The 24,703-nt window shown below is 42.9% G+C and overlaps 1 protein-coding gene across 2 annotated transcripts in view; it reads right to left on the bottom strand.

The window, feature by feature from the left end:
- Window positions 1-2,210: 2,210 nt before the first annotated feature.
- The window catches only part of MAP3K20 (mitogen-activated protein kinase kinase kinase 20), a 158,238-nt gene continuing 135,745 nt past the window's right edge, over window positions 2,211-24,703 (bottom strand). For both annotated transcript variants that reach the window (XM_053918785.2, XM_024561483.4), the window contains exons 17-20: window positions 11,512-11,628; window positions 9,350-9,424; window positions 6,775-6,925; window positions 2,211-2,941 (exon numbers count right to left, since the gene is read on the bottom strand). In XM_053918785.2, the coding sequence (XP_053774760.1) occupies window positions 2,241-2,941; window positions 6,775-6,925; window positions 9,350-9,424; window positions 11,512-11,628 (1,044 nt within the window). In that variant the 3' untranslated portion in view covers window positions 2,211-2,240. The remainder of the gene's footprint in view (window positions 2,942-6,774; window positions 6,926-9,349; window positions 9,425-11,511; window positions 11,629-24,703) is intronic.

Below are 24,703 nucleotides of genomic sequence, written 5' to 3'. Positions count from 1 at the left end.
TTTGTTTAGTTGTGAAAGCCATACTTTGTGTTCCTCTCATAGGAACTGACTCAGTTAAGATCCCATGTTCAGCTACTAACCAAATTCTAAACAAAGCAAATACTTTGCTGCATTTGGAAGTAGCATGCCATTAAGATAGCATACTTTGTATTAGGACCCTTTTCTTTACATTTAAATATGGACAAAGGACAAGGGAAAAATAATTAAAAACAGACTGTGGTTGATGAAAGCTTAGTGAGAAAGGATCACAGTGGAGCTTAAAGCCGCAGAGAAGGAATCGAGATGGAAGAGAGTACCTCACTCTTTGGTCTCACCATTTCCCATTGCCTTTGCTTGTAAATGCAGACGGCAAACAGTAAGACACAAAATCGAGTTGTTGATGTGACGTTTCGATCTCGGCTTCCCTCATAAATGGAGGTCATTTTCTACGGCCTTGACTTGAATGCTACCCAAACCCAGTTTTGCCCACCAGGCCCCCGCATGGTGTTAGAGCAGGGCAGCCACTCTGGGAACAATGGGCGCACGGACTTGATGACTCGCTTCTAGTAAAAGAGAACTCAAACCCCCAAAATTACCAGTGTGCCGTCATGGTGCCTACAGGGCATTGTGACCCTGCACAGGGCAGGGGACACTCGATGTTCAGGGTGACTGAACATTGGACAGAATCTCAGAATGTATTGAAAGTGACATTTATTTATTTGACATGTACTAAGTTTGTTGCCCCCTGCCTTTCGGTTTGTAAAATATGAGGAATTTCACAGGTTGGATCCCACAATTCCCGTCCTAAAGGGCAGGCAGTTTCCTCGGCACCCACACCGGTCAGCTCTTTACCCCCAGCTGCGCAGTGCTTTCTCGCCGCAGGGGTAGCACCTGCTGTCTTGCTGGAGCAAGGATACTTTAAATCTCTCTGGCTTTTAGCTTGTGACATTATTATCCTGCTCTGTGTCAGTTTTCTTACGGATTTTGGATTTCTGATATCCCAACAGGTCTTTATAGACTGTTATTCTTCTTCCTCTTTGCTCCTCTTCGGTAAAATGTAGAAAATAATATTCAAAAGCCCCAGGTGGCTTAGGAAAAGAAATAACCACATATCTCCTAGGCAGTTTGGATCCTTGGTTTCTGCTGAGTCTTAATGAATGAGATATGCATTGAGATTGGCATCATAACCACATTAAGTTCAATAATACCTTTTTTTAAACCTCATCAAGGACATTTTTTCATTGTTTTCAGAGAGGAAGGGAGAGGGAAGAGAGAAAGGAACATTGATGTGAGAGACAAACATGTATTGGTTGCCTTCTCATACACTCTCCAGCTAGGGATTGAACCTGCAACCAGGGATGTGCCCTGACTGGGAATCGAACCTGTGACCCTTCAGTCTATGGGATGGTGCCCCAACCAACTGAGCCACACCAGCCGCGACAATAACATTTTTTATTGCTTAAAAACGACAAGCCCAATCTGTTCATCTCTGCCCATAATAAAAGCCCAAATTATTACTGAAATAAATACTAACCCGCAATGTCAAGACTAGGTGAGGCAAGTGAGGCACTTGCTGTGGGTACAAAATTTAGGGGGGCATCAAAAAGCCCCCTTAAAACCAAACACCTCAGTAATTAAGATATATGTTATTTTAATGCAATATTTTTAAAAAGAAAATTAATGCAAAAAATTCATGATGAACAAAATATCAAAATTTGAAATAAAGACAGGATCAGTAATAGTACCTTGCCAAGACATCTTGGAGCCTTAGACAAAAAGAAAAATCATTAATATTGATTTTGTCTTTAGGATTTTGATTATTTTTGGTCACATATTTTTTGCATTAATTTTCATTTATTTAAATATTCATTAGCATATGACTTCTCTTGATTACTGAGCTTTTGGGTGCTTCCTTAAATTTTGCACCCAAGATGAAGGCCCCACTTAACCTCACCCTAGCTGAGGCCCTGCTAACCAGACCAGCAACCGTTAGGGTAATACAATGGCATATTCCCTCCTCTAAAAGTGTTACTTCAGGGGAAAAATATGTAGTTATGATTTAAGTCAAGTTACTATCATTGGTCAACCAACACCCATAATTTTAGTTGTAGTTTGGCAACAGTTTCAATTAGAAAGTTTTCCCCAAATCTAAAAATGGGAAAGCTGTCTTTTTGTCAGTTCTATCTGAAGGCATCGTATTATCAAAATCCATTCGATTAAGAAAAAAAGCTTGCTTAGGACAACTCATCTAGTTCAATTCATCAAAAGGTTCTCCTTCCACGGTAGCTTCCTCTGGCTCTTTCTCTGTTAGTCTTGGCAGGAGAGCGCCTGTGGGGCTTCTTCCGGTATTCCACTTTTGTCCACCCTCCTTCACTGGTTTTGTTCTCTTCTTCACTGGCTCCTGAGTCAGTGTTAGGGTACAAAGGCATCCCTGGTATGGTCGGGGGTCGATGGTGGTCATTTGGATTTCGCTTGAAGTCAGATGACTGATGTGTATTGGGTGCTGACTGATTAACTCTGTAGAATTTTTCAGAATATCTCTCTCTGGAAGGAGTGAAATGCTGACTCTTTCCCCTGTACCTTCCTCTAGAAGATGAGCTGAGTGATGTACTACTGTGATTGTATTTGTTCCCACTTCTACCCGAGGACTGAGCCCTCTCTGAAGAGCTGTCAGCAGCAAGAGTGGAAAAGCCACTGTCCCTGGAGTTGAGATGTAAAGAGGAGAGGTTTTTGGTCAGCCCATACTGTGTAGGAGAGGAGCTTCTGGATTGGTTTATAGGTGTGATCTGTTGATACTTAATGGGCACTTGGGTCCGCCTCACAGCAGCAGCGTAGGAATCCTGGTCATTGAAGTAGGGGAAGAATTGTGACCCCAGAATAGGATTGCTCTGGGAACGCTGTAGAGAAGTGTTGGATGCGATCTGCCACATCCTCAGAGTGTCTAACCACTCGCAATCAGCACCTGCAGAAGAAATGCAAATGAGCGTCTCTTAAGCCATAGCAAAGCTGCAAAGCTTCATGCCTAATTCATAAGCCTGTCTCTGGATAACTCAAGCCTGTTTGGGATGCTCTAAGCTTTTCCATTCATAGAAATTCTAGGTTAGGTGTAAGGACATTACCTTTTTTATTTTAGAGAGGGGGAGGGAGGGAGAAAGAGATGGAGAGAAACATTGAAGTGCAAGAGAAACATCAACTGGTTGCCTCTCACATGCCCCCAACTTGGGACCTGGCTGGCAACCCAGGAATGTGCCCTGACTGGGAATTAAACCTGTGACCTTTTGGTTCACAGGTGGATGCTCAGTCCACTGAGCCACACCAGCCAGGGCTATAAATACTTATTTAAAAAGGTATTTGCAACTTACTGAGTATATGCTATGTGTCTGGCCCTGTTCCATATACTTTACTTATATTATTTCATTTAATCCTCTCAATAATCTTCTCAGGGAAATACTAATAATCTTATTCTATAAAGGAGGAGAAAGTTTGGGAAAGAAGTAACTGGCCCAAGGTCACACAGCTAATAATACCAGATCCTTCTAAACCCCATCTTCTTCCCACCTCACCATATTGTCACTTCTGAAATTGCTGGTTAAATGTGTTTGGATGGCAGGGGCACATTTAGTAAATAAAAGGCTTTTTGCCAGCCAGCACTTTTAAAGCCTCGAGAACTGTAAATGCAGATAAAAGAAATTGGATTCCAACAGTTGAGACAGCTAGAGAGTGTTTGGAAGAAAGGCAGTTCATATCTCCAGAGGAGAGATTCCTGAGGATTAGAAATAAGAAAAACACATTTTTTTTTTTTTGGCATGGAAAAAATGAAGGTTCATGGCAAACAGGAAGAAGTTAAGGTAAAAGAAAAGGGTCAATTAACAAGAACCATTTAGTACATATTTCAGTGAATAAGCAAGTTCCTTGCTCCCAGGATCTTTTCTGTCTTCTCTAGGGCCCGAACTAGGTCGCCCACATTCCTGAGTCCCTGGTGGTCCTCCCTGAGCTCCTCAGACCCTGCGCATCAGATGGAGCTTCTGGAGAAGATCCGAGGATGCCCATTTCTCTCCAAGCAAGTTGCCTCCCTCACTGCTCTGCACAGGCGAGTCACACCTCTGCGGTGACTGTCCAGATGCAGGTGACCTTTTATGTCCAGACATTCCTCACGGCCTTCACCCACCACAATGCCTTCCTCCTTTCACCCGGACTGCTCTGATCTTCAGCTTCCAGCAGAACCCTGATTTTGCCTGGCGTTCAGCCCCCTGCATGGAGCCACGTGCATCCAGGAAAGCCGACCACATTCTGGCTCCAGTGGCAGATTTAAATTAGCTCAAGCCACACATAGTAATGCCATGTTAGGGAATGGACATGATGTTCCGTTTTGGCCAAAGTAACCTGGGGCGTAATCTGCTGGGGGTTTCTAGGCAAGTCTTTCTCATTCCTAAACATGAGAACAAGGAAGGGATGGGCCTCTTGTTCCCTCTGTGCGTTGTCATGCCGTGTCTTTATGTGATAACTGGGGACATGAGAGGGTCTAGGATGAGGGCAAAGGTGACATTAAGGATGGCAGAGTGGAAAGAAGGAAAGGTTTATTCCTCATCCTTAATGTAGTTGAGCTGGCTTTTCTTACTGCACCTGGACCCCAGCCTACCTTTGAACTTCTTGTTATGGAAGATTTTAGTATGTTAAGACTCATGGTTTAAGAAATTTAGAATGCCTCTGAATCACCTGGAGGGGTTATTAAAATGCAGAGTGCTGGTCCTTACCCCCAGGTAAGTCTGGGGTGGACTTCAGAATTTGCATTTCTGACAAGTGTCCAGGTTCCTGAGGCTGCTGGTCTTGGGACCATGCTTTATACTGTTGGGAAGGAGTCCGTTGAAGTTGGATTTCCTGTTACTTGCAGCTGAAAAAATATATTCTCACTGATCCAAATGGTCTTCTGAGCTTTCACATCAAAAGGCAAAAAGAAACACAAGGGTGAAGGGAGGGAGGCAAACTAGCTAAAACTGGAGTAAGTCAAAGGGAGGTCAAGCCCCCTTTCATCCTTCAACCTCTGCAGTTAATAATCAGAGGAGAAGGTTTACCCACAGCCACTCTGCTGGGAGACTGAAGGGCACTGACTAGTCCTGTGTACACTCTTAGAGAAATAATTCGCTTTCTCCCAAAAGACTGAGACTTAAGAGAAGTAGAGGACACCTATTAGATGTCTGCCCATTGCTAGCTTTTGGGAATGTCTCCACCCACATGGTTACAGTATCTTGCACAGTATGTCCTCACCACCCACCACTACCTGCCCCTCTGGACACAGTTAATTGGTCCAGAGGAGGATGCTTGAGAACAATAGCACCAATAAGTCTTACCCCAGGGAATCTGGACTTGGGATGGATAAAGTATCTCTTTGGTGAGCCTCAAGTGGTGGAATTTGAACAATGTAAAACTTGGAAGCAGCTGGCAGGTATTGTGTGTTGGCAGGAAAAATTATTATAGAAAGAAGTCCTTAAAGGCATGATAGTAAGCATGCAACACAAGATTGTTGAATTAACAAAAGCAAGAACTTAGAAACAGAGTGCCTTCTGTACAGAAGCTAGTGAGGATCACTACCTACTCTATGGATTAATCGCGTGTAGAGACAGCATGCTCCAAAAGACGTTTGAAGATGTGTTTGTGGCTGAGAAGGCTGGTTAAAGCTCAGGCCCAATCATGGTGGTCAGAATATCTGCTCGATTAATTGTGAAAGAAAATAACCAACTACTGTGTTGACAGAGGAAGGCAGGTCCAGCATGCTGTCAAAGAATTTGTTGGTGGATTTGAAGTACTGTCCAGGATTCTGGGCCTCCTGGCTGGTGGACATTTAAAAATATCTGGTCTGGTTGGCAAGCCAGCCCTTATAGTAGAGGACATGTAGATTGGGTCTCATAACTCAGAGACATTAGCCATCAGGGTACTTTGTCTCCACGCTGACCCAAAACCTTGTGATACGGCTTCTCAAGTATATTTTCTTACAGGGACAAAACGCACTGATCAGAAAACATTTATTTCTGGTTTGTTTGCAGGTATATTTCTCATGGTAAAAACCAAATTGCATGGGGTTGAGGAATCCACCTCCTGTGTGTTTTTTAGCTTGTTACAGTCCTGCAGGACCTAACTCTGGGTTGTATTCAAGTTTCTGGGCCTACAAAGCCGAAGATCAGAACCTCTTCCCTGAATCTACCAAATGATGACCAATTTACCATCAAGTCAGCCGACCTTCCTCCATGTTCTTTCTAAATTGTTTCTTTACATCATCCGTAATTGCCATCACCACTATCCATCATAAGCATTTCAGGTTTTCCCTTTTCCTATTCTCCCTTACCTTTATTTTCCCCTTCCCTCCCTCCCTCCCTTCCTCCTTCCTCCCTGCTCATGCCATTCCTGAGCTTTGGTGTATCCACAGTGTTCAGGACTCAGGAAGTTGCCCCAGTGATAACAGTGGCTTCGTAGGAATGTTTGCTGGACATCAAAGATCAATATCTTTATCTACAATTTTGAAAACTAAATATATATGTGTATAAATAGACATACATGTTTTATGTACCAATATAACATAATCAACCATCAATTTTCATCTTTTATCATAGTTATCTAACTATTGAAATTTATTACAATGTGCTCCTAAGTCTATAAATACCATTTAAAACCAATACTCAAAAACAGAAGAGGGAAGTGTCATATCAGAAGGCTGTATCTATTCACAGGCTGGCTCTTGTCCCTGGTGGGAGAATTTGGAAGTTAGGTGTTGGAATCTAGTCCAGTACACATGTGACTTACTTGAGTCCGACCTGCTTCTGGGGTTGTCCTCTGAGTTGGGGAATAGTGTCTGAATGGCAAGTTGGACAACTTTCACTGTATCCTTAGGTTTCGTTCTATTCCACTGAATCGAATGAACATGTTTAGTGCTTTTTGGAGTTCTAACATCGCTCTGTAAAAAAAGCAGAGAAACCCACGACCAGGAATATACACGTTTACAAAACAGGAAGGAAGGAAAAGCAGGTTATCATATCACTTCAGCTGAACTCCTTAGGCTGCTACTATCGTAAGTGCATTAGGCGACATATTCGTACCATTTACTTAAACACGGTAATTTGATTAAAAGGCAAATTTTAACCACTTTATTTCGGATGATAGCACTTCATTCCTTAGTGGATTATAGTCATTAAAAAGGTGGTTGTCTTCTCCCAGAATTTATTATATTTGGCAAAGCTCAACTTACCTCCTTTTAAATAAGAAATGAAAAACAATTTCTCCTGTTTATAGTACTTGAAAACTGATCCTTGTTGAATAAATAAAAACCTGACCACCATTTTGCCTAAGACTTCCTCTGCTCATCAGAGTAACTGGGTAAGTGTGGGGAGCCTGGCGGGACTAATTGCCCCACCGACAGTGCAGGGCAGCAGATGCAAAGTGAGGCAGAACAGAGTTAAGAATAGGGTTTGAAAAAGGAGAGGACACCAGAACAACACATACTCCTTTTTTGTCCTGAAACCTCCCTAACCACCAGGTGTCACAAATCAGAGTGAAGAGCCTCTCAGGATTTAGTAAGGTTATAAAAATATGTTTAAAAAGTCCTGAAGTGACAGTCACAATCACCAGTGGCACGTCACCATGGAGTCTGAGAAGAAGGAGGAGGAGGAAGAGGAAGGGGAGAGAGCAGGGCAACAGAAGAGTCTGATATAGTGTGTCTCCCGACCAGAGGCAGAGATGAAACTTGGCTGTTGTAACTGTCCAGTTTGTAAACAGAGGCTTTTCCTGGGTGGTGGGGACTGGTCATTCAGAAGAGTCTAGATTCCTAGTTCCTCAAAACCAATCAACCTCCTTTTTTAGATTTTGTGTCCTACAAGCAACACTTTGCAATTAATGCTACTTCTCAGGTGCCTCATCCCTGAGAAGCTGGCACGCTGGCTGGTGAGGATAAGTGACTGCTCTCATCTACTGGCTTCCAGCATCGGGCCACCCTGGGAGGTGAACTGGGCAGGGTCTGGATTCTAATGCCGGAAAGCCAGACCCCGGTGGCTCGGAAGACCCACACAATGCAGTGGATACAGTCCAATTTGAGGCCGACTTCCTACATCTCACTGCTGGGAAGGGAACGATAGGACAGCTGAAGAAAAGAGAGGCTGTGTTTACAGTCAGAGGACCCGGTGGCATTCCACCGACTACGACACTGGCTGCTCCAAACCTCAGGGCTACCTTTCATCTCTCCGAGCCTGTTTTCCCTAGCTGCCCACTGAAGGTCATGCTACCTGTCTTTCCAAACTGACACAAGATCAGTGAGATAAAACAGATGTCAGCTCCTCTTATGGTGCCTAGTTCATGGTCAATCCTTACTGCGTGTTTCTTGGACGAACGAATGAATGAAATACATGTCCTGTGGACGGTAGGTGCATACTAATACCTCCATGTGTGCCGAGACCGGGCTATGGCTGTTCCCCTCTGCCCCATCCCTGCAGGGCTGCTTTACCCTGCATGTCCCACCAGTCACGGAGTCTTGCCGATTTTCAAAACATAATTAGATTATTTTAAGCACTTGACTCCCCACAGTACTTATAATAAATCCCAAATCCTCACGTTGGCCATGAGGCTCCTTGTTCCATCCCTGCCCACCTCTGTAGCTTTGTCATTGTCCTCTGTGCTCAGGAGCTGGCACTTGCCTTTCCTCTGCTGTTCCCTGCTTCCTCCTCCTCAGAGGAGAAGCCTTCCCTGGTCAAGAGATCTCATGCCGGAGGCTCACTGTTTTCTGGTTAGCCCTCATCACTCCCTGACATTACCTACTTATTTGCTACCTATTTATTAGCTATCTACCCCTACTGAAATATAAGCCTCAGGAGAGTATAGATTCAGTCTATCCTAATCACAGAACAGGCCTCATCAGTAGGTATTTGCTAAACATATGAATTTTAATTTTAATAGCGTATTTTTAAAGTGTAAGTGTTTGTAATTTTCTGTATAAAATCTATGGAGTACGTTTTTGATAATAGATCCCCCCCCCCATCCCCAGGTGGTAGTATAGGTTGAGTCAGTCCTTGGGAAGAATCACTGATCTACCCTCACGCCTCAACTCTAGGCACCCTGTTTCCGTCACTGGGATCCCCGGTACCTAACACATTGTGTGGCATAGGAGGTGCTCAGTCATCAACTGGTGAATGAATGAAAAGTACCTCAATCTCTGTCTAGGTGAGTGTATCCTATTCTCTTTCCTTCCCAACACTTTGCATAATTATATTGATCTTCCCATACTCATGTTGTTTAAATAAATTTTAAGCGCTCTGAGGGAGTAAATAAATCCCTATCGAGAATCTGATGGTAAAGCCACCAGCCCCTCCGCCCCGCCCTGCCCCAAGCTTACCTCATACGTGACAGTACATTCTACGGTCTGATTCTCCGATATTCCTACAATCCACTTCTCCATCACAAAGGGGGGCTGAAAAACACAAGTTAAGCGCCCGTAGGGCGGTGACGCGGCCTGGCCTGTCTGCCGCAGCCCCATCTCACTGACGCCAGCTGCCCCCCATGCACCCGGCAAATGGGCATAAGGTCAGATTCTCATGAAAGTATGTTATTCACATGTGCTCGCTCATCACATGCTAATGTCTGGGGTTTCGTTTTTCATAAGACATCCTTTCATATATTTACAAACATCTAGTCCTGGTCTCTCCCACAATTTTCTCTTTCCTGATGTATTACTCAATCTTATCATTGGGTCATTAATTCATGCTAATGTTTTGAGGCATCAGCAGAAAGCTTTCTTCCAGTGAAGAGAAACCCTTAACAATATAAGGGACTCAGACGTGTCTTCTTTGAGTGCAAGCCCTGGCTGGTTCAGGGGTTCCAACAGCCAGTCTGCTTTCCACTACGCCTGGCGGTCCGACTAAGCTGTGTGTGCGAATGAAACCGGAGTCATTTCCCCGCTGTATTAAAACAAAGGATTAACGAAGAAGTGTATGTATGGCTTGGATCCTATTCTAATTTTGATAAAAATGGTCATTATTAGAAATGAATCTCTCCTCTCCTCCCCCCACCCACCTTTATGCCAGGTTAAAAGCTGAAAATGACTTAGTGGCTGTCAGCTGGGTACAAGGCAAATGCAGCTGAGATTTAACTGGGCTAGTGGGGTTGTTTGTGTGTTTTGTTGTTTTAATTTGAATCGTTATTGCTGCTGGTGGTGTTGAAAAGTTCTCCAGATTTTGAGTGGTCTGCCACCAGCCTATTTTCCATATAAGGCCTGTTAATGTCGGTGTGTGATTTTGTAGATGACGTGGTTCCTCGAGGATGCATATAAGGCATTACAATAGAAACACCTGTATCCGGTTTTCCACCTCCAGCCTGTTATTTCTGCTGTGAACCCCTTCCAGCTGTTAGCAGGGAGCGGCGTGGATCCTGCTTCTAAATGACACTGACGCGATGGACAACCTGCTGCGACCGCGAGACGGCACAGGTGGGGGGAGGAAGTACCTGTCCAGGCTTCAGACGTCACACCAACATGTCCCAACAAAGTAAAGGGCAGTTCCGACCATATCATAACCATCACAGATAAATAGCCCCACTGGCACAACTCCATTACTCAGGGAAACCAAACAACGAATATCAAGTCAGTCTACTTGATGAGCACACGTGTCAATTAAAAGGACTTGGGTGTTTAGCAATTTTATGCCTGGGAAGGGAACACATTTGCAAGCCTAATGCTGTAGCTTTGAGGACTGTTTTCCTTTCCCCACGTGTGCACATACCCTGCTTCTTCTTTGCTACCAACCCCATTTTCTTCACCGAAACCAAATACGCACTTAATAGTGCACGAGAGTTCATGGCTCGTGTGGGGCTCGTGGTGACAGTCCTATAGACACTGCGCTTATTTACCTGAAGCCGCTGACCTGCTACAATTGAAGTCTCGTATGTATTTTTCCAGTGTGATTGGGATGGAATCGAATTTACTTACTTATTTTTATCTTGGGGAGAAGCTAAGCCTTTCTCTAAGTCTTTCTTCCATGTTTTAACGGGCAGGCTCCCACCACTGACCTTACGTAGGAACACGCTCTCTGGTCACTCCAGGAATTCATCCATGTGACGTCCAGGAAGCAGTGACGACTTCAACACATGCCTGATCACTAAATTCCTCGCTGTCTTTCAAGAAATTGAACCCAACCAAGAAATCCTCCCTCCTAAGTTTTTCAAAGTTTAACATGGCCCAAAATTCGAGGTAAATATTTTCATCTTTAGCATTTTATTTTCTTTAGTAAAAGACAGAATATGCATAAAGAAAGGTAGAAAAAATGAAAAAAATTACACAACACTTGGTGTAGTACTTTTTAGCTCACACAGCATAAGTGGAATTTTAACAAAAAAACTATCATGATCTCAATCTGCTAAATAAAATGTGCCTTTCAACAGCCAGCTAGAAGCTGAGCTGATGTGAGCGTCGACAGCACAAAAGCACACTGCTGGGGTATTTTAATGTCTTTGTTTGATATCCGTGAATTCAAAAAAGCTTTTAAGCCGTAAATAGAACCCTACCTTTGTCATCTTTACCATCTCTGCATCAGGTAGGTTAGTGTTGAATGTCACGTCTTTGATGTAGGTTATTGCAATTTCATCCCCATCCATCTCCATATACATTTTCCACTTGCAGTCCTGGAATTAAAAGCAAAATTATAGAATTTGAGAGAGTGAAACAAATTTCAGTCTCAATGTTTTATAACACAGGAAGTATTCTAAATGAAGTATTATTGAAGTGTTTCTTTTTTTCCCCTTTTTCAATAAAAGGACATGGAATTAGATCTCTTTATATAGCTAAATCACCCCCAGTTAGGGCAATCTTGAGACATAATTTATCAATTTAAGTGCTCCATTATAGGAGTTGCAAACTCAAAATCCTAAAAGGGGCCGGGCAGATAATAAAAACGAGTAAAGCTAGGCAGTTTCATTATAGAGCCTTAAATTGCAATCTTTCAAAATCGACCCATTTAATTTACATATTAAACGTTGTAGAAATATTTTTTCATTGACACAAAGAGATGCGGTCTTCCCACTTTTTTTGAAGTTTAATAAGGCCCGCTTGATCTACCTCCCACTTTTCTGGTATTGATAATGCCATGGGCTCAAGTAAGAGCTCGCTTTCTTCTTAACAGGAAGGAAAACAACCCTGCTAATGTGATGATGTATGGCAATTGGTAATGGGCCTAAGTACTGGGGAGTAACTGGGAGGGTAAAGGACTGTGGGGAACTAAAGGAACAGCCACCGCTCAGCTTCTGTTGATTGCCCCCATGTGGAAACATAAGCCCAGTCTTGCTAGGTCCTTTAATGTTTCATGAAAAGCTGGATATCTGAATTCTTATGTGAAACCTCTTGGTATTTTAAGTGATGATATGCTAAATTGTCAGTAAAAGTACCATGTAATGATAAAGTGCTTTCCACCATTGGTCACCGGGGGAAGTTAAACTGAAACAACAATGAGATACTGTCATACACCTACCAGACGGCTCAGACTGAGAACATCATATGTTGGCCAGGATTTGGAGCTACTAGATTATTGGTGGGAGTGTAAATAGTACAATCACTTTGGGAAAAGTTCGGGCAAATTACTATAAAACTAAACATCCACGCATTCTATGACCCAGAAAGTCTACTCCTAGATATTTACCCAAGAGAAATGGAAAAAGTCTTGTGCAGTATTGTTCTGAGCAGCTTTCTCATGACAGCCACAAAACTGCGAGCAGGGCAAGCGTTATCAGCAGGAGAAGGGATAAACTGTGGTGTATCCGTAAGATGGAACATTACTCAGCAATACAAAGGACCAATCACCGATGCATGCAATGGCGTGGATATATCACAAAAACATTATAGTGAGTGAAAGTCTGCCATAAAAAGAACCTACTAAGATTTCCATTTCTATGGCTTTCTAGAACAGACAAAGCCAACCTAGGGTGGAAAAAATTGAGAAGAAGAGCGGTTGCTCCTGCAGACAGGGACTGAATGGGAGGGGGCACGAGGGGACTTCCTGCCGATGCTCTCCTGACAGGGGTTTGGGTTACATAGGTGCATGCATGAAGTAAGCAAATGCATACTTGAGACATATACATTTCCTACTGAACTCCAGCATACTGAAATACTCAGGAAGAAGTGTACTGATGAACAGCTATGTGATAAGGCAAGGAGAGTAAAATGTTAATTGTTGAATCATGGAAGTGGGTATATGAGGGTTCGCTGTAAACTTTTGTCAACTTTGCTGTGTGAAAAATGCAATGAGTATGTTGGGGGATAAACACTGTGTGTGCAACTAAAAGGAAAAATAAACTCATGTATTTGTATTGGATTTCACTCCTGGACTATAAATTCACCTTCCCTCTTACGTTCTTTGAAGAGATTAAGGATAATGTACCAAGTACTTTACGTGCTGAAACTAGAAAATGCTCTCGTCGCACTGGGCCTGCAATGCTTCCTGAGCAAGCCCAGACAAGATCATTACGCAAGAGCACCAACAAAGAGGCTGTGGAAAACCCGTTGGCTTCAACAGGAACCTGGGGGAGCCTGGTGTTTTGGGAAAGCTTCTAGAATTGCAGAGCCAAGAGGGGCCCAGGCCTGAGGGGAGTAACCCTCTTTCCCCAGCGGAAGGCAGGAGATACAGAGACAATTCATGAAGGAAAAGGTCTGTTCAATAACGTGAAAACCCAGCTCCTGGCTAACATGTCATAACAGTGCTCAGAATGGACAAATCTCTCCAGGTACTTTTGTTGTGGAGCCACGGCTTCCCTGGCAACAGAGGCCCGGAGATAACTGGGCAGGACAATGACTCTTTGGAGTCACGATTTCTCTTCTCGGAAACAGCCTCGAGGCAGTGGCTGGAACAAAAAGCCTTGGACAGGCTGAGTTTATTTAGTTCTGTTTCTTTTGCCTGTCAAATTTTGGAATTTCGTCCAGAGCACAGTTAAAAAGATCTCGAATTGTGTGCAAATGTCTGTTTCCCTGTGTTTGGCTCTCCCTTGTCACCACCTAGGTACTCCTCCACGACCTCATTCCCCAAAGTGCACGTGCTCCAAGCTCTGGTGACAGGAAGGGATGGAATGCTCGCTATGTGCTGGGCACGCTGCTGGGTCATTCTGCCATGATATTTTATTTAATATCCACAATAATAGGTGAGTGAGAAAAATGGGGCTCAGACAGATTAAGGAATTTTCCAAGAGTTTCCCAGCCAATAAGTGATGGAGGTGGAAGGCAGCCTGGCTCCAAAGTTGGAGGAGATGCCAATGGAAAGGGCGACTGGGAGGGGTGGCAGGCCCGACTCGCTGGATGGTGTTCGGAGCTCCATAATGGGCTCTGCTATGGACAACAGGCAGGAGGGAGAAGGACCACAAATTATTTTGCTAATACAACCTGAAAACCAAGGAGCCCCTGGTTCTCCCCTGTGGCAACTGCTTCTCTGTTCCCCAAAGTACAACTTGGAGAAACAAAGATCTACTTAATAGGGTTGCAGAACTTTTCCTGGCCAAACTCCCATTTTCTCTTATCGGAAAGAAAGCCTTTCACCTGAACCATAAAGGAAGATAGCTGCAGAAGCAATAAAAGTATAATCAAGGACGTTGTAAGACAAGAGTGGCATTCTCTATTCACTAGAAAGTAGGTACTACTTGTTCCAAAGCTGGATGAGAAAGAAAGAGAATACGCAGTGTTCATTTGAATTATTACCGTAATCTCTCAATGCCTTGCTATAACCCTTAGGGAGTCTGTGATTAAATTGTTGTCTAGTTAAGAAAAGTAACCCACAAACTAACAAAATGCTTTAACTTTTGCTCAACTTCAAATTACACTGAGGCACCCCTTGTATTTTTGTTACGCGGTGAGTCGCGAGGTGTCAATGAGCATTCTCCGCAACTACCAGGGTTTAAACACATTACTGAAGTCCACAGGACCCGGCTGCAGATGGAGCTGCCCTGTAAGGGGCTCTTCGTCAATTGATCACTGAAAAGGTTTGCATACAAATGAGATGAAATAAATCACCAGTTGCTACCTTTTTAGTTTCTTGGTAGTGACAAGGACAAGATCATGGGAATGAGGGCTCTGTTTTAAAAGCCATTTACTTTTACCAGGGTGAACTATTGATTTTGGCTTGACATGAGTGACAGAAATGTGGGTATTGATTTTTGAGTCGGAAACAATTCAAGAGTCACTTTGGATGTGTGAGAACAACTGTAAATCCTGACAGGCAGAAATCAAGAGCACATAACTCTATTTTGAGAGAGCCCGTGGAGCCTCAAAGGACTGCTTTTCCAAAACCATTCCACCCTCGGCGATCTGAAATGGCCCTGTTATTCACTCATTTGGTTTAAGGTTTTGAGGAGTCCTATTAAAATGGAAACAATACAGAAAAGGATTATACCTTAAACCATTCCTGGGGGAGCTCTGTAAGTGTGTGTGTGTGTGTGTGTGTGTGTGAAATATCACAAGTGTAAAGTCCAACTACATGAGTTTCAATTCCCCTCACTTGCTTCCCTCCCAACCTTAGCCAAATTGTATAACCCGTCTTTGCACACAAGTGACCTGTGCTGTGTGAGAATAAAATGAGGTAATGTAATTGAAGTGTCCAGCATTCTGCCAGAGCCAAAAAGGAAGCTCAAAAAGGAGTAATTATGATTGTTACCAATACTGGTCACTAACAGAGCTCCAATTTGTTACGGGTCTAGGGAATGGGTCAGGAGGTAGTGAGCTTTCCCAGGCAGAAAGATAGAGAGAGTGTATAGACTAGGGACCCAGCCGGCAGTGAATAACTCCAGTCTCAGGGAATGAGCAGGGTTGGAAAACAGAAGGTGCAGCCAGGTGGCAACATACCAATGACTGATTTTATGAAATAAATCGAAGGAGGAAACTTGTATCTTCTTACATAGATGGATTGTATAAGAACACCGATTCTGCCCTCTCCTGCATGAACGGACCCTGATGCGGCCCTACCAATAGGAACATCAGATGTCTGGAGGTACAACGGCTAAGAAATGAGGTTGACAGCCACAGAGCTTTACCTCAGATGAGGAAACTAAAGCGTGGAGAGGTGAGGTATTTGACCGAGACAGAATTGAACCAAGGTGGCCTGTTGGTGCTGTGAGGGCAGGTTCCCTCTCAGTCTCTTCCATAGCCCAAACTATGCTTGTTACGGGTTAACAGGAGTAAGAATTACAGTACAGAGTTTTATCTTCTAAAGCCAACAACTTGTTCAAATCATCTTTTTTTTTTTTAGTGTATGTTATTGATTGTGCTGTTACAGCTGTCCTAATTTTTCTCTCTTTGCCCCTCTCTGCCTGGCACCTGCCTTCCCTCCAGCAATCCCACCCGCCTTAGTTCCTGTCCACGGGCCATTCATGTGAGTTCTTTGACTTCTACCTTTCTTATATTGTTCTTGATATCCGCCTATTACCAATTATCCTTCTTAACCCTTGCACCATTTCCCCCATACTCCTCCTTTCCCCTCCCAGCTGATAACCCTCAAAATGATCTCTCTATCTATGATTCTGTTCCTCTTCTGGTTGTTTCCTTAGTTTTCTTTTTTATTTCTGTTTTTGTTTTTTAGATTTAGTTGTTGATAGTTCTGTGTTTGTCGTCATTTTAATGTTCATAGTTTTGATCTTCTTCTTTTTCTTAAATAAGTCCCTTTAACATTTCATGTAATAATGGCTTGGTGATGATGAATTCCTCTGCCTTGTCTGGGAAGCACTTTATCTGCCCTTCCATTCTAAATGATAGCTTTGCTGGATAGAGTAATCTGGGTTGTAGGTCCTTGCTTTTCATCACTTTGAATACTTCTTGCCACTCTTTTCTTGCCTGCAAAGTTTCTTTTGAGAAATAGCTGATAGTCTTATGGGAACTCCTTTGTAGGTAACTCTCTGCTTTTCTCTTGTTGCTTTTAAGATTCTCTCTTTAAGGTTTGGAATTTTAATTATGATGTATCTTGGTGTGGTCCTCTTTGTGTCCATCTGGTTTGGGACTCTCTGTGCTTCCTGGACCTGTAAGTCTATTTCCTTCACCAAATTAGGGAAGATTTCTTTCATTATTTTCTCAAATAAGTGTTTAATTTCTTGCTCTTCCTCTTCTTCTCTGGCACCCCTATGATTTGAATGTTGGTACATTTAAAGTTGTCCCAGAGGTTCCTAGCCTCTCCTCATTTTTTTGACTTTTTGTTTCTTCTTTCTGTCCTGGTTGAATGTTTACTTCTTCCTTTTGTTCCAAATCGTTTATTTGAATACTGACTTCATTCCCTCACTGTTGGTTTCCTGTATATTTTTCTTTATTTCATTTTGTGTAACCTTTATTTCTTCCTTTATTTTTTTGCTGTACTCAAGGAGTTTTCTGAGCATCCTTATCACCAGTGTTTTGAACTCTGCATCTGATAGGTTGGCTATCTCCGTTTCATTTAGTTCTTCTTCTAGGGTCTTGTTCTGTTCTTTCATTTGGGCCATATTTCTTTGCCTCTTCAATTTGGCAGCCTCTCTGTGTTTGTTTCTGTGTATTAGGTAGAGCTGCTTTTACTCCCTGTCTTAGTAGCATGGACTATGTAGCAAAGGCAGCTGTAAATTGTGTGAGGCAGTTCCTTACGTAATTGCCAGGGTGGCACCACCCACTTCACTGCTTTGTGGCTCTTCTTAGGGCAGGGGGAGGGTTGGAGAAGGGACAAAGCCACCACCTGGCCTCCAGAGGTCCACCTGGCACTCGCCCCTGTTTCCAGTCACTTCACCCACTTCCTGTATGAGATTGGCACCCTTCCAGCTGCTGCCCTGGGGTTTGTATATGTTCTAAGTCCACATGTGCCTTTTGTGCAGAGAAAATCTGGCAGTTTCTTCCACCGCCCCAACCCCCACTGGTTTTTACAGGCAGAGGTAATGGGGATTTATCTTCCCAGTGCTGAAACTCTGGGCTGTGTGGTCTGGCCGGGGCTGGGATTGCTTGCTCCCAGGATATCCCACCTGATTTTTATCCATCACATGTGAATGTGGCACTGTCTGTTCTGCCACCACTCCCACTGCCACTTATCCACGCCACACCACCTCTCCACCTCGTCTCTGCAACTCTGCCTCTCCTACCTCTCTGGATGAATGTGGCTTCTTTAAATCCTTGGTTGTCATATTTCCATACAGCTCAATTTTCTGATGATTCTGGGTGTTATTTGTTTTTGAGATCTGGTTGTAATTCTGTCTATGATTGTGCAAGGAGGCAAAGCATGTCTACCTATGCCTCCACCTTGACCAGAGGTCCCCAAATTTTCTTAATGAATTCCTTTATAGGGTTCCATGGCAGAGATTGAAATACTGAGTCTCCAGTAAGTCTAACATAGCCCATTTTTCCTCCCACTATTGAAAAAGGTCATTGTTAAATGTGCATATGGTGCCACTCCACTGTCTGTACGCTCCTTCTTGATCACCTTAGCCAATATCACAATCACAAACACTTCCCTCCACCCCTGGCTTAAAGGGGGTTGTAGCTAGGCATGACTTCTACCCTCCAAAGCAGAAACAGCCCAGTCCTGTCTAGTTTCACAAACAGATCATGGGACTGGTCCTGACTACCATGAATTTTTATTTCATGACTAGATTCCCACTCAAGGGAACATGCCCACTGTCCATATCTGCATCTTGGTGCACGTTACTAGGGAATGCCAATTACTGACCACTAGGGAAAAGACACTGATGACAGGAGCAGAGCTGGGCCCTGGGAAGTTCTTTGTCAGGGCCCTGAACAGCAGAAAGCAGATATCCAAGCCTTTCCACTAGCTAGATAATCTGCCTCGCGATGCAAATCTACAAGAAACATGGAATTTTGTTGAGGAGGGGAGAATTTTTGCATTTGAAACTGATGAAAAAAATGCCAATTCTGTTGGGAGCCCAGGATATGCAGCATTTATCTGGGTAGCTGCTGAAGTTACCTGGATACTTTTAGGAGCAAGTGCCTAATGGTTAGTGGAGGATGAGAACGCATTTATTCTGTTTGAAATGCTTCAGCATTGCCGATTATGTGAAAATTTTTTCTTATTTAAGATTACTGGCCAAATATAACAGAAACTCTTAACACTGTGAAGATAAAATCCTAAATAACACTCAGTTAATGCTGAAGTATCTCTTACTGAGAAATCACTATTACATTCTCTGCAAGCTGTTTAAAATTCTTTGGAGTTCCAAGCTAGTACAAATGATGCCAGATATCCCTGCTCACACCCACACACACATGCACACACAGGGAAGGAAAGAAGAGAGGAAGGAACAAAAAGAAATAAAAATCAAGATAGTTGTAAATTTTTCAAATAGGAAGAGAAATTGAAGGTAGTACAAAAATTAAACTTTGACTGGCTGGGGTGGGGTGGAGGGATGGGGATAAAATGCAGACAATTGTAACTGAATAAAAATAAATAAATTAAAAAAAATTAAACTTTAAATATTGTTTCCAATCCTTGGCAACTCAGAGACACAGTCAACAATCTCTCTCTCTGTACTTTTTTCCTACCAAAATCTTATTGCAAATATTAACACAAACCTTTAAAAATCTAAGGCCAAGATTATTCAGGACAGTTTAGGAGGAAACAAACCCCAAATCAGGGCTTCAGGCTCCTACAGATCACCTTTCCCTGAAGGTTACAGACAAAATTTTTTTTGATATATCTTTTTATTGATATATCAAAAAAAACTATACAAAAAATTGTATAATTTGCATACAATAAAATGCACATATTTTAAAGTGCATACTTTACACTTGATCTTAGCCAAGAGCCCGAGAAGCGATAAAGTGCAGTGAACCAATGCAACCACCCAAACAAGCAAGTTGTTTTTACTACCCTAGAAAGTTCCCTCATGCCCTTCCCAGTGGATCCCCCTGCACAGCCAGAAGCACCCACTGTTCCAGTTTCTATCGCCATAGATGGATCTTGCCTGCTCTAGAATTTCACAAAACTGGAATGTACGGTACACACTATACATATCCAGATGCTTTCACACGGCACCACGTTTTTGAGATTAAGCCATGTTACTTAATCCTCCCAGATGTACCCTGTTAGAGACACCATTTTACAGATGAGCAGACTGAGGCTGAGAAAATGTAGAGGTTTGCAGTGAGTTCAGTTAGCTGTGCTAGAATTGGAAGGTACATACTGGGCCTGCCCAGTCCAGTGGTAGAGACACTGATGTTTAAAGTCCCCACCCCTGCCCCGTGAACAGAGGAAAAGTAAAATCATCAGAGAGCGCTCAGAATTCTAGCAAAGAGGCCCCTCTGCCTTACAAAGGCCTGTACTGAGGAAACATTTAAACATATATAAAACACAGAGGTCTGAATAAACTTTTTAAGATTCAAGAGGGGGAAAAAAGGGAAACAGTCTCATAGCAGGCGACTGTTGTGAAATGTAAGAAGTAATGTAAGATGAGATAAAAATATGATAGAAATGTTGGTCATGCTGGTATTAAAAGTAGTAAGATGTTGATGATTTAGGTCTCCGAAGGCGCCTTTACACGCGTTGCTATTATCTAGCTCAGCTGCTGAAACCTGCTGTTTTAAAGGCAGGAGAGTGGAGCATCCCGTGATAGCACCTGGGTTATTTATCATTATGTATCACCCTGCTACACTCTATTTTATTATGCTGCCTTTAAAAGGAAGATAATGCAAGTATGGTTAATTTGCTTCTCTTCTTTATCTATACAGTGTCGTGACCCACCATGGCTTTGTCCCACGAGATTTGTTTTTCAACCAAAAAGAAATCCACAAGAAACTCTCCCTAAAAATTCCATTAATAACCTCTTTCAGCGCATATAGGTTGCAAGGTCTGGAACTAAGAATGTTTTAATCTGTTCAGCAAAACAATGTCTCATAATGATGTACAGGACTATTGCTGTACTGATGAAGAATCATACATAATTCAGCACCTTTCACTTGGCACCACTGTGATGTCCTCATTAGCTGTGGCTCACAGTGTCTGTCAGATGGTGTCCATGCGAACGCAGGCATTATATTGTCTTTGAGATGTGCAGCTGCTTCCATGACACTGCCAGTATATAAAAACATGACGCCAGTTTGTTTTATTTAGTGCTAAACCTTCCAGTTTGTAAAAACAAGGCTGACACAGAGCCTGACATGAGGCAGTGAAAATAATTAGCTCTCATTTTCTCAGCCTCCTATTTCCTTCTCCCTGCTGTGTTCTCTTTCCACTAAACCACCACATGTCAGTCGAAATGGGAGGCAATTAGTGGGCTCATTTCAGTCCCCACAACTGTGCTGAAAAGAAAGTATTTATGATGGCACAATGAACAGCTGAAAGATTAAATAACATTTGCCTTTTGAAAAGAAAATGACTTCTAGCTAAATGGGCAATTTTTGATTATTCTCAAACAAGCTTAGAGTAGTTGGTTTTTAAAATACAAGAAAGGAAAATGAGTCATTTTTAGGTGAAAGAATCAAATAAAACTTGACACAGTAATGCAAATAACTGATGTTTTATTGCAAAATATGTAAATGCGTTATAGCCTTAACAATGCTTGTGTCTAAGGTCAGGGCGGATTGGTGCCAACTAGACACCGGTGGCGATAGGTTGTTAGGTTGCGTTTTGGGGGGTTGTTATTTGAGTTATGTACGAAGAAAAGGGGCTGGGGATGATGTTGAAATTACGTGAGATCAAGTGAGACATACTTTCATACGACGTATCAGACACTTGGCTACCTGAAAGGGTTTGGATGCCAGCTGACATGTTTGAAAGGAGCTTTTTTATTTTCTAAAAACTGTACTTGAAATGGGAAGAAGGCACTAGGTATACATCTTGGAGAAAAAGAACAGTAAGTCTTGTTATTGGTTTTTGAATAATTAAGAATCTATTGTATCTCAGACCGAGTTTCTTAACCAACATGGAAGGCGGTGGTCTGGCTGCCCTAATTACTGCTTAAAATTTTTTTATACTGAGAAATGGGCTGCAAATAAACTTTTACCCAGGACCCTCAAAATATGAAAACAGCCCTTCAACATACTAAATTGTCCTCCCACCTCCCATGACTCCAGAAATAACTCCAAGAAATAGGATTTTTGAAAAGCCACGGACCTCCTTAGTAGGCATTGTTCCCAGTGGAGCTACTCGCAGTCCACATTATCGGGGTCCTCCCTCTTCAGAACTTAACAGTAAACCCCTGAGGCTTTGGAAAACCTGCAACTATGACTGTTCCAACATTAGAAAGAAAATCACAAATTAAAATTTTGTTTCTCTTTTTCATAAGTATATCTTTACTCTTCACAAATTCAAACCCGAATCTTTGCCTCATACAACGGGGTCAGTGCACCTGGATGAGCCGACGGCAACTCAGGAGACCTGGGCCAGCCATGGACTCATTGGGAAGCTTCAGCTCTCTTTGACCTAACTACGCATATTATTACAGCTGGAAGCCAGCAATGATGGGCTTGGAATTTGTTCAAACCTAGGTCTTATCATGTATACTTCCTTGCTATTAGCTATTTAAAAGGAATTGGTAATCTCGATTAAGAAGCCTAAGAAAAGCGATCCAACACTGTGGTGGAGTCAGCTCTCAGGGTATCAGTGCTTCTTACTTCTCTTCCCAACTTCAAGTTCAGTGATGTCAGATTGGTCACTTAAAATTGGCCTTGGTGGGAGTGTTTACACCGTGGAAATCCTCAAACACTGTATGTCAGGGCTGCTTTTTCCAGGTGTTAGCCATTCCCTGGCACGCCTTCTCCACACATCACTGTCAGTCCAGCAGCAGGCACGGACTGGACTGAGCACCTCTCCCAGGCCGGCTCTAGCGTACGGACCGCTGCCCGACCAGTTCGAAGTCTACCGCCACACTCTAATTAGAAATCAGCAGCAAGTCGAGTAGTCAAATTCTGAACTGCATTTGTTCCTTTGCTGTCAATTAAAACTTGATTTCTTATAGAACCCTACCACTGCAAGCTTATGTACTCAGTCACACAAACACATGTGTGCATATATTTCCCCCCCCAAAATAGCTGATCTTGGGAAATAAATTTCCCTACACTGAATTTTTAATAAACACAAGATATGTCAGAGTAAAGAAAAGCACTGGATTTAGCTGTTCTGAAATTTACAAAAGGTGTTGACTTTTTTACTTCCTTACAAAATCCTTTTCTTTGTGCCCTGTTATTTTATTCATGTTTATCCATTTATGAAAATTACACAATAGGAAAAAAGCCCTATTTGACCGTTTTTGATATTTATAGTGCTCTGAGAAAGGACCTGGAGATTCAATTACTTTTATTAAATGCACCATTTTATAAGCAATCTAATAAAGACCTAAAAGTACAATAGGAAGTGAAAAGTATTTGTAAAAAGCAGCTTTTTAAACAAATAGCTGGAACAACTGGAGAAGACTGACTGAATCTCTCTGAGTGGAGAGGAGAAGGGACCATGACGGGGTGGGAAGAGGGCGAGGGAGAGTGGACAGGAAAGCCTTTGCTCTGATGGGGCAGTAAGTGCTGCTTCCCCCTCTTCAAAATGGCCCTCTTATGTTCTCTTCCTGGTTCACTCGCTCCTTCAAATTACTGCTCTAGCCCTGGCTGGTGTGGCTCAGTGGACTGAGCGCCTGACTGCGAAACAAAGGGTCGCCAGTTCAATTCCCAGTCAGGGCACATGCCTGGGTTGCAGGCCAGGTCCCCACTGCAGGGTGCTTGAGAGGCAAATGCACATTGATGTTTCTTTCCCTCTCTTTCTATGTCCTTTTTCCTCTATAAAAATAAACAAACAAAATCTTAAAAATAAAAAAAGTATTATAAAAAAAGAAAAAATCCAAAATACTGCTCTAAAGGAAACCAGAAGGGATGGTCATCTGGCGGGAGCAACCGGGGTCAGGAAGCCAGCCCTACATAAGGGCCCGCGGAGGCCAGGGTGCTGGGGGAGACAGGGGTTTCCACAACCCCAGCGTCTTCTCTATGACAGGGGATCAACTCAGACCCGCAGGAGCCCCGTGTCGGCCAGGTTTCCTCGCCTCACTGGCAAGAGGAGGAAATAAGGACTCGAGGGACAAAGGGTGTGGCTATCTAGCACTCACAAGGAATGGGAGGGCTCCCAAATAGTTCCTTCATAAAATTCCTTTTGAATTTTTATGACACAAAGCCTCAAAAAGATCTTAGTGAGAAAACTACTGGACTGCTGGGTGATTTGATGGTTATTCCTTGGCAATGTGGGAATCAATATTTCTGACTGGTGAATTTATTACAGATATATTAGTAAGCTCTATGCAGCTGAATATGCCCATTAAGAACGGTGGCTGCCGCCCTGGGGAGTGTCGGACACTACCTGGGAGTCTGGAAGCCCCTTTCCTTTGTGCCAAGTCAAAGGCCTTAGATTATCAAACACAAGGCACTTTCCACACAAAACAAAAGGTAATTTAGTATTAACTGACCCCCCCATTTTTTATTACATTATACTTATTTGGGGGGCTGATGTGCTTTCCAAAAAGGGGCAGCGTGACAGTATGGTTCGGCCCTAGCCCTGGATCTGCCCTTTACTAGGTGGAGACTCTGGGTAAGAAACTTGACCTCTCCCCTTCTTCAACTTCCTCTTAGGGATAATACAGGGATAATGCTTCTTTGATGGGGGGCAGGGGACAGGTTTGCTTATGTAACAATTACATAAGCAAAGTGTCTGTAAACTTCTTGCCACAGTGCCTGTCAGAGGTATAAAATATTATAAGTATCATGAGCATTTCAAGCCCCCAGCACAGGACACTTGAG

This window comes from Desmodus rotundus, chromosome 2 (assembly GCF_022682495.2).
Source record: "Desmodus rotundus isolate HL8 chromosome 2, HLdesRot8A.1, whole genome shotgun sequence".
NCBI lineage: Eukaryota > Metazoa > Chordata > Mammalia > Chiroptera > Phyllostomidae > Desmodus > Desmodus rotundus.
The sequence above is the reverse complement of the archived record's forward strand: the minus strand, read 5'-3'. Positions and strand labels throughout refer to the sequence as shown.